We start from the raw sequence: 10,521 nt of genomic DNA, 5'->3' as shown, positions 1-10,521 counted from the left end.
TGGAAGACGCGATTCAGAGTGACTGTAACTGTAAATGAGTTATCCAATAAACCGCTTCGTCTAAGTCGCAACCCACTAATTTCTTGTCGCGTTACCGGGATACGTCACAGTATATAACATTGAGATCAGAATACCCGGAGTGAGGGTACTCCTATGGGGGGCTAATATTAACATCCACTTTAAAAGAGCAGCGTTTTGAAGAGTGTTTTGAATTAAAATTTTTCACAATCAGGTTCACTGCCAGACTGTTAAGAACACGGCAATGCAAATTTAAATTTTCACAAAAGCTTAGAAGTCTATTGACCAGTTTAGCAACTGTGGCCTTGTCTCCGTCTGGCTTATATAACGACACTGTCAGTAGCACAGACTGTACAGCGTCAATCGAGCGGTGGGCAGTGAATGACAGATTGAAAAGACGTGAAACAAAACACTCTTGGCCTAATTACAAGTAATATCCCGGCATTGTCCGGAGGGGACTGAATAAAACCACAGAGACTCTCAGTCGGAATAGCTGATGTCCTGGCACCTCACGAATGTGTCAGAAGCCTCAGTGAGTGAGTCCACGCCACCTGTCACCTTCTGTGGCAATGAACTCGACGGGACGTCAGAACAAATGGCGATTGAAATGTCCCTTTGCCATTCTTCATCTTAGCAGTCTTAAATAAATTTAAACTTTTCTCTTATCTTCAGGGGTACGTAGTTGGTTGAGGCACTATGCTGCAAGCCGGAAGGTCGCGAATTCGAGTCCCGATGAGGTCACTGGATTTCGTAATTGACGTAATCATTCCAGCCTCGCTATGGCACTGGGGTCGACTCAGTCTCTAACAAAAATGAGCACCAGGAATCTTCCTGCGGGTAAAGGGCGGCCTGCGGAGTAGGCTAACAATCTCACCGCCATGTGTGAACCTATTGTCCGGAAATGTGGGAGACTCGACGACTCACAACCCTACGCGTTTCCATTGCCTGTTACAAGGATGTCTTAACTGATACGGCCAGCAACCTTATTTATATGGCATTTAGTTTCGTCATTAGAGCAGTGATTAGAATCAGATGGCTCTCTTCAGACAAATCCTAATTAGTGAGGCACAGCTCATAAGTTGTCTTAAAATGGCGGTGATATTTCTGCCTAAATATCTGCTATAAATCGCATTTTTAAACAAAATTTCAATCTCCTATCTTTGCCTGAATAATTTCCTTTATTACAATTCTATATTTCAGCATTCTGTTGCACATCTTTAATTGAACGTCTATGTATTTAGTCCGTCAACAATTCAACAATTATTAAAATATTCACCATTTAACACTTAACACAACATGTTTCGGTCATAGATGGCCGTCTTCAGGTGTTTGAATGCGTCCAGACTGTTACACTGCTTTGTTGCGCGCTAAAATCCCGCGTTGCAGTCCACTTAAAATAACATAAATAATTAATTAAAATCCATTAAAATTTTTCTATTAAAATCTTTCGTAAAATCCTATTCAACCTCGTAAGGGGCGTCGTCCACTTGTTTAAAGCTATGTGGACGACGCCCTTTATGAAGTGGAATAGGGTTTTACGAAAGTTTTTAATAGAAAAAAAAGTAAAATATTTCAAGTAATTATTTATGTTATTTTAAGTGGACTGCAACGCGGGATTTTAGCGCGCAACAAAGCAGTGTAGCAGTTTAGAAGCATTGAAACACCTGAAGACGGCCATCTATGGCCGAAACGTGTTGTGTTAAGTGTTAAATGGTTAAATGCGAACAATACACACAACTGTAGCATATTGGAAGCTTGAAACCTAGTGTTAAGCGGGCACGAACGAGTGAAAATGACAACTTAATTCTGTTAAATGAAACAAAAATGTGGGGATATATTATGTGAGTGTGTAATTACGAAACTTCTCCTGAATTCTTTAGCTATTACGTCTTTCTTTAAGGCCAGTTACTTCCTCAAGCAACTTTTTCTCAGACAATTCGAATTTATGTTCTACCTTCGAAGTAATACATCAAGTTTCATACCGTTCTGGGACAAATGACACAATTACTCTTGTACGTAACTTGATTTGTAGTCATGTTGAAAAGATGTACTCGTAAGCGTTTACGAGTACAACCGATTTACAGCACAAGATCACCTTCGAACAGTTTATTTCGGTTGAAGACTTCATCTTTCGAGATACAACTCCCTGTAGTCCGTTTGAAAGTCAACCGACGTTTCGGAGGAGTATGTCGCCTCCATCTTTAGTTTCGAACAATAGCCGAGCAAGATACTAGAGTGAAGCAGGTATCAAGAAGAGCGAGGTGTTCCTCCGAAAAGTCGGATAACTTTCAATGGACTACATAACATTATATTTCAAAAGATAGGACCCTTCATAACCACTGCTGTGAAAATCTGAAATCCTATATTTATTTCAGTTGATCAAGAAATATCATCCTTTTACGGAACTGAAACCCCAATTTTCTTGTAAAATAATCTGCCATTTAATTCTAGAGTAAGCCAGTTTAAACTATTCCACACTTTATGTACCCTATATCTGTAGGGTCTACTTAATATTAATATCGTATTTGTGACTGTCTCCCAGATGGTCCGTTCCCCACAAATATTTTGAAAAAAAGTTCGTTAGGGTCTTATTTCTCCCGCATGTAGTACAAGCCTAGCCCATTCAATTTATTCTTACATAGTTACTTAACAATATTAAATGAAAATACAATTAATGCTCCATATTGGATTTCCCTTATATACTGACTGGAGAGCCCGATATTCTGTTCTTGTATAACTCATATGTTGAATGTTTGCAACTGCGTATTTATGACATTAATCTTCTGCATAGCTGTGGCATAGCTCAGGCGGTTAGTCGCCAGGGGTCGAGCCCGGGTATCTCATGTGAGATATTTGGTGGGAAAAGTGGCACTAGAATATTTTTTTCTCAGAGCACTTCGGTTTCCCCTGCCAATTCTTATTCCAACAAATGCTCCATATTGATCCGTCATCCGGGGCTGGTTCATCAGGTAGACGCACCAAGTGGACTCAAGTCTACCACACACCACGAAATAACAAGAAAATCTAAATGCAGTCTACTAAATACCAAAACGATGCGAAGAAACGGGGCGTTTTGTCTTAACTGGCGCGTGGAAGTTGGCGAACATCAAGAAGCGAACACTAAATGCTCACAAGATTCGGCCTCTACACGACAAAGGATATGACTGTTCACATACTTTTTTTTTTTAAGTTTCTTGGGGTGGGGTGATACTGAGTCCACTTGGCACGTCGGCCACTAATGGGCCTATTGAACCAGCCCCGGATGGTAGATCATGAGTCTGGAGCAGTCGGTGGAATGAAAATTAGCAGAGGAAACCGAAGTACTGAGAGAAAAACTGCCCCAGTGCCGCTTTGTTCACTATAAATCCCACATGTCCTGATCTGGGCTCGAATCCGAGCCGCCGCGGTTGGGAACACGGCCACAATTCACATAAGTATGATTTATGTTAATTACTTACTGGCGTCAGATCACATGGCGACAACAGCACTGAATTGCAAAACTAGACACCGGTGGAAGAGCAGCGGCCATAGATAGGGGCACGCATCATGGGTTTGTGGCTTCCTAGTAATTATCACCCAAACTCTTATCCAATATGCAGCGGGGGCTCTTTCCCTGGGGGTAAAGCGGCCGGGGCGTGGAGCTGACCACTCGCCGCCTCCAGCTATTGCCGAGGTCAAGAAAATGTGGATCAAAACGTCCACTCCTCTATAAGCCTTAATGACGTAGTGCTTAATTAGATAAGCAGAGGGACAACATTACCGTTACCTAGTAATTATCAGACAGATAAGATGGAAGAAGGCGCGGGAGACAACGTAATTTTCAGATCTGAAGGTTTTTGTCTGGGATAAATGAAGAGGTACGATGAGTAAATGAGACTGCGACTGACAAGAGACGTACAATCTGTGTGTTGCAGGTGGATGGTCCTTCGGAACTCAGAAGTTCAAGGTAATGTCTGCGACAAGATATTCCCGTCAGACATTCATCTACAGCGCCATCCCGTTCCTCAGGGATCGTAACTTCGATGGCTTGGACATGGATTGGGAATACCCCAAAGGAAGCGATGATAAGAAGAATTTTGTCTTGCTACTCAAAGGTAAGATTTCATAAGACATTGATTATGACAAGCAAATAGATACAACATCCATTCCTCCATCCATCAATGGTTCTACAGAACCTCTGTTGGGCCCTGGCCTCTTATTCAGTTTCGTAATGATTTTTTCACAGTCGGTAGGACTCGCTGGACGAGGGATCAGCCAGTTGCAAGGCCGCTACCCACACAGGACAACGCAAACACAGAATAAACGCACATACAGCCATCGATGCCTTGAGTGGGATTCGAACCCACGATCCTAGTATTTGAGAGAGCGAAGAGAGTTCATGTCTTAGACCGCGCGGCTACCGTGATCGCCAGATGTAGCCTCCAGTTACACAAAGATTATAGCACAGCACACGTCAAAGCAGAGCCGTGTAACATTGTAGTTGAGCACACTACCATAGTCAATAAGTTCGTGGACTGGCAGTAAAGCATCGTTGCAGTACACTACAGCGGATACGTTGAGGCATGATATGATGCCCTGTCAGTTATCTCGTCACAGCAAGAGGCACTTGTGTGCAAACAGTTTAAGCAGAACTACGGCCTCTATTGTGAGCTGCAGTTAAATGCAAGTGGCGGAAATCGAAAATGTGGCAGTTTGAACAACGGACAAACATCAAGTTCTGCCAAAAACTGGGCAAATCCCCTAGCGAAACATTTGCCGCAGGAAGAATTGGCTATTGCCACACGACAACGCCCCTGCACATCGCTCTGTTCTTGTCCAAGAGGAACTGGCAAGGCAACAGGTCACCGTTTTGCCACACCCTCCGTACTCACCTGATCTCGCACCATGAGATTTCTTTCTCTTTTACCGCTTGAGAGCAAAGCTACGTGGTCGTAGGTTTCAGTCATCCGAGGAGGTTGTCAATGCCACAAGAGACGCCGTACGGGAATTTCCCGCCAATATGTTTCAGAAATGTTTCCGACAGCTATATCAACGTTGGCAGACTGGCATAGCGTTCAACGGCAACTATTCTGAGGTCCGATGTGGATCTGTATAAGTCTATATGAATACCTTGTAATATCATGTGATAAAACCACAGTCCACAAACTTAATGACTGTACCACGTATATCAACACACAAGTGCCTGTGGGAACAACACTAGCTGATGGATATGGTGGAGTTAGGCGAATAAATATTCTGTAAACATGTTTCCATTTACCGTTGTTATGACTTATTCAGCTCGGAAACTGTTACCATACCACCTGCTTTCCAAAATACAGGAGAACAAAATAAACAAAGTAATACATTTTCAAGATTTTTTTTATGAATTTAAAGCACGTCCTCTTACTATGAGTGAAGAACATAACCTGTGGTAACCTGAAAACGTCGTCATTTTTTACTAACTTTCTGCGTTCGCTCTTGAGAAGGAACCAGCCTGATTCAAAATGTTGTATACTCTCTCAAACGTCCTGCGAAGTGGATATCATTGCTTACAACAGCCCTAATATTTATATTGCAGAAACCGTACATGAAATGCATGTCGGCGTAAACGTGTAAGGCACAGTGCAGTGCAGCACAGCACAGCCACGGCTAGCCCAGGCACTCTGCAAGTACAGTGCAGCACAGCACAGCCACGGCTAGCCCAGGCAGTGTGCAAGTGTAGTGCAGCACAGCACAGCCACGGCTAGCCCAGGCACTCTGAAAGTGCAGTGCAGCACAGGACAGCACAACCACGGCTAGCCCAGGCAGTGTGCAAGTGCAGTGCAGCACAACACAGCCACGGCTAGCCCAGGCAGTGTGCAAGCAGGAGTTGGGCCAAGTTACAGCAGTTCTAGCTCATAATCGCGTCGTATCGACCTGTAGTTTAAGGAATATCTTGCTTCAATATTCCTTAGAACACCAGTACTTTGCGGAATATTCTGTATATACACATTTGTTCTTACTGCATCATGGTTGGCATGATTGCAACAATTGATTTGTTATTGCCTAAACGATGCACGTTTCCTTCGTTTGTGTTTGTTTTGTTTGTTTCATTGCTTGTGCTTACATTATAATTGGCTTTTGAGCTGCTGAGTACACGAGTAAATGAGTAAATATTTAAAATGAATTGTTAATATTTTATGCAGTCACTCTTTTACCTACCGTAACTATATATGTACTTCATGTCAGTTATTTGCCTACTCATTACTTTACTACAACATAATTGGTCACAATAATTCGCTCATTAACATCTGCGGCGCTCCTCTATTCCGCACTGAACTGATAACTGAGAAATTTACAAATCAATGACCAGCTCATTTACGGATTATTTTACTTGTATTATCATTTCTGTAATTGTGGATATGATTATTGTGAAGGATGGAGAGGCCAAAAAAATAATTCGGCTTTAACGCTCTTCTTATTTGACTTGGTGACATCTTCGTTTCTAGAACTGCGGGAAGCTTTCGAGGCCGAGGCGCAGGAAGTCAAGAAGCCCCGCCTGCTCCTAACAGCTGCAGTGCCTGTTGGCCCGGACAACGTTCGAGGAGGATACGATGTGCCAGCAGTCGCCAGGTGAGCCAGTTCATCCTACTCCCCTCGTGTCCAAGGAACCAGCAGGGTGTGATTTCTCCTAAATAATAATTATTATGATTGGACAAACGTATTACATTTATCTTCTTTCATAGTCTTCTCCAAATTATGGTGTATAATTTTGGTACAAATGAACGCTAAGTAATCTCTAACGTTAACAGAGACCTGCGTTTAAAAATTCAAAACGGGCGTGGAGCTGATCAGAAATATTCACTTTTACCTACCTCCTCCATAAAACTTTAAAGAACTTTCAAAATTTATGAGATCAGCCATAGGGCGCAAAAGAAAATATTATGTAAACTGAAGAATTCTGTCCTCTGGGATATAACGCCTGTTGTCCGTTGAAATAAGACGAACACATCGCAGAGACAAACTTACCACCTCCTTACATGTTCGGTTCATGCTTGGCTTATTCTTCGATCCTCAAGATGGAGCCTACTTGTTCCTAAGAAACATATGTTGACTTACAATGGACTAGACAGCGTTAGGCCCCAGAAGATGGAACTCTTTACAACATCAAATCTAACTTTAATTGAATCATTGATTTTCCTCTTTGAGCGCATTGCCAACTTAAATTGAATAAGAAATTGCAATCTTCTCGGATGTGATGTTCTAATATCTAGCAGTTGTTTACCGACGATGCGGAGGAAGGCACTGTCCCCATATGGACGTAAAACGGTCCTCCGAAAAATCACAGAATATCTACAAGGCTTCATGGCGTTTCGTTCGATACGACAGTGATCTTTAATTAGCCTTTTACAACCATCAGATCTCACACTAAACAAATGAAAAGTGTGAATAAGAAAAGGAAGAACGAAAGGAACAGTAAAGAAAAAATAAAATAGAAAGAAGAGCAAGCAAAGAAATGGCAAAGAAAAGAGTGTATTCAGTGTAATCATTGTCCCTTTAATATACAGTGTTACCTCAATACCTAAGTAGCCATGACTCTCCATGACCAACTTCTGCAGGACTAGATCACGACTCTCACCTCAACACGCAAAACGAGAAGCCAATAAACTTAAAAAAAAAAAAAATATAAATACGTTTAAGAAATTGTGTCGTTCCCCATGAATTATATTGAGGAATTCGTCACTTCTAGATCTGGTCACTGTAAATTTGAACCATTTCAAAGTATTCTGTCCCAAGTGGTTACAGAGGAAGCTCAACCAAACCTTACCCTCCTCCAATTCTCTTCTTTACCATAAAAATGCAGTCAAAACATGAGAACAAGAATTTCTTAAAATCCCAACCAAATACCTGTCTGTCTACCTATCTAATCCTGGTCTAGTCTAACTAACGAACTCACTACCTACCGATTAACCTTCCTACCTCCCTAACCATACACTCACATACCTCTGTAATTGTCTACGTACCTACAATCTACATTCTCACATCCCAGTTTTTTAAAACCAATTGCAAAATTTCCCCCTCATCTACGTCCCTGTCTCACAAATTGTATCTTCCCGTGCACTGTTTCGAAGAAAATGTTAATTCTCATATCCCCATGCATGCTACATGTCTCATCCACTTCATCCTCCGTACTTCATTCCACTAATAACATCTGCAGAATAGTGCAGTGTGTGACGCCCCTGTAGCTTTTCTTTTCGTTTTATCTCTTTCAGGTCCAAGTATTTCCCTCACCTCTTTATTCTCAAACACCTTCCAGCTATGTTCTCCTATTAGAATGAAAGAACACATTTCAGACCATATGAACAACAGGTTTAATATATTTTAGTTTTTACATCCCTGCATGGGGTACGGGAAGACAAAGATTCTAAACTGAATGGTGGCAGCCCCCAAATTTAATGTAATTTTTTCGTGAATATAGTTTCACCGCGTCACTTGTTTGNCTCCCGAAGTTTGGTCCATTCCTCCTGGGACACCCTGTATATTGTCATATTTCGAATAATTTGATAAGAATGTATAAAACATATGAATATTTTTGCTCTACAATCTGACGACGAAACACATTTTCTTTTCATTTATTTAAAGAACAACCTGCTTACTGGCCACGCCGTAGCTCAAGCGGTTAGTCGCTGGCTTCCCACAGCGGCGGCCCGGGTTCGATCCCGGGTCTGGTAAAGTGGGTTTTGTGGTGGACAAAGTGGCGCTGGGGCAGGTTTTTTTCCGAGTACTTCGGTTTCTCCTGCCAATCTTCATTCCATCAATTGCTCCACAATAACCATCACCTATCATCTGGGGCTGGTACAATAGGCCAGAAGTGGCCGCAGTACAAGGGACTTAGTCCCACCCCAGCAGCAATGAAATAATTGCTTACTAGCTTTTATAGGAATATCTTCTTTCTCGTATTTATATTTTGAAATATGGCTGAGTGTGGAATTAAAAGGACAAAATAGAATCCCAAGCATTTAGCTAAGTGTTTGAGAGCAGAATGCACAGAAGAATAGCGCCCTCTTTACAGCATGAAGTGCGGGGTAAGACAGAAATCTAGAGCACTACACAACATTACACAACAGCCTACTTCTGTTAGGATAATGAAATCCGGCAAGCTAAGATGAACTAGATATTGAATAAGACGAAGGTGACATGAAATGCATAGAGAATTTTGGCGGGAAACTGCTTAGAGAACGATAGTGTAGAGCAATTACAAGGAGATTGGGTGGGACATATCAAGACAATTTTAAAGAAATATATCGTGAGAATGGAAGATAGGCGGAACTGACATGAATAGTGCCCATTGGCGAATGCTGAAGTTAGGGCTCTCTTCATTCATTCATTCATCAGTAATCTGTCAGACGACAGGTCCACAGTCTCTTCTAAAACAGTTCCTCCACTCGATGAGATCTACAGCTCTCTCCTTCAAATGAGAATATCCTCTTCTGTCCCCAAGGTCATCCAACATCTTCTTACGTCTTCTTCCTCGTCTTCTGGTCACTTCTATCCGCCCCTCTATCTTTCCTTAATAACTTCTTTTAGAAGGCAGTTACAAGATATATATATATATATTTTTTTTTCCAGTTGAGTTTAGTTGAGTGTGTGTGTGTGTGTGTGTGTGTGTGTGTGTGTGTGTGGCTAATGATTCGTTTACTGATCGCAGTTACTTGGATTTCATCAATTTGATGGCCTACGATTTCCACGGGAAGTGGGAGCGAGAAACAGGCCACAACGCCCCTCTATACGCGCCCAGCTCAGACTCGGAGTGGCGGAAACAGCTAAGTGTTGATCACGCGGCCTCCATGTGGGTGAAGCTTGGAGCACCTAAGGACAAACTGGTCATTGGTATGCCGACATATGGCAGGACCTTCACTCTGTCCAACCCAGCCAACTTTAAAGTGAACGCTCCAGCGAGTGGCGGAGGAAAAGCTGGAGATTACACAAAGGAGGGAGGATTCCTTGCTTATTACGAGGTTAGTAAAGTAATTCAGTCTTACCATGGCATAGTTTGTCACGTGGGGAGGCGTGAACCAATCAGGATGCGACTTCAGAATCACTGACAGTAACAGTTATTGGTAGGGAAAGAAAACTTAACTGCTGCACTTATAATAAGAAGAGCGCGCAGTGATGATAATGCAATCGGTTGGCGGGACAGATTTAACATTACAATGTCAAGAAGTGCTGGAAGCAATCTTGCAACATCGTAAGTTCACGATTCATTTCGAAAACCGTCGTCACTCATTCCCCTTCCTCTTTCGTTCCAGCTATAGAAGGCTAAAGCTTGGGTTTCCTCGGGTAGCGGTACCGTAATCAAGCGGCCGTAATATGACGGTGAATGACGTCACTAAAACATTGCCATGTTCCTTTGNAAACCCTTTATCTTTTCCGATTGATTCTCAGCGTATTTAATGGCCACTTTTCAATGGCGGGTGTTATGCAACTTCGAATGAGGTGGGATGCAGTCTTATTTAAATTTTTGCCTTCGATGATATTTGTTTG

At 42.2% G+C, this 10,521-nt stretch overlaps 1 protein-coding gene across 1 annotated transcript in view; it reads left to right on the top strand.

The window, feature by feature from the left end:
- Window positions 1-10,521, top strand: part of LOC111868818 (probable chitinase 10) — a gene marked incomplete at its 5' end in the record, with an annotated part of 42,239 nt that overhangs the window by 3,968 nt on the left and 27,750 nt on the right. The window contains 3 exon segments of the mRNA XM_023859827.2: window positions 3,933-4,112; window positions 6,486-6,609; window positions 9,686-9,995. Of these exon segments, the coding sequence (XP_023715595.2) occupies window positions 3,933-4,112; window positions 6,486-6,609; window positions 9,686-9,995 (614 nt within the window).

The sequence above is a fragment of the Cryptotermes secundus genome, unplaced genomic scaffold (assembly GCF_002891405.2).
Source record: "Cryptotermes secundus unplaced genomic scaffold, Csec_1.0 scaffold257, whole genome shotgun sequence".
Lineage (NCBI taxonomy): Eukaryota > Metazoa > Arthropoda > Insecta > Blattodea > Kalotermitidae > Cryptotermes > Cryptotermes secundus.
This window is presented reverse-complemented; position numbering and strand designations above follow the sequence as displayed.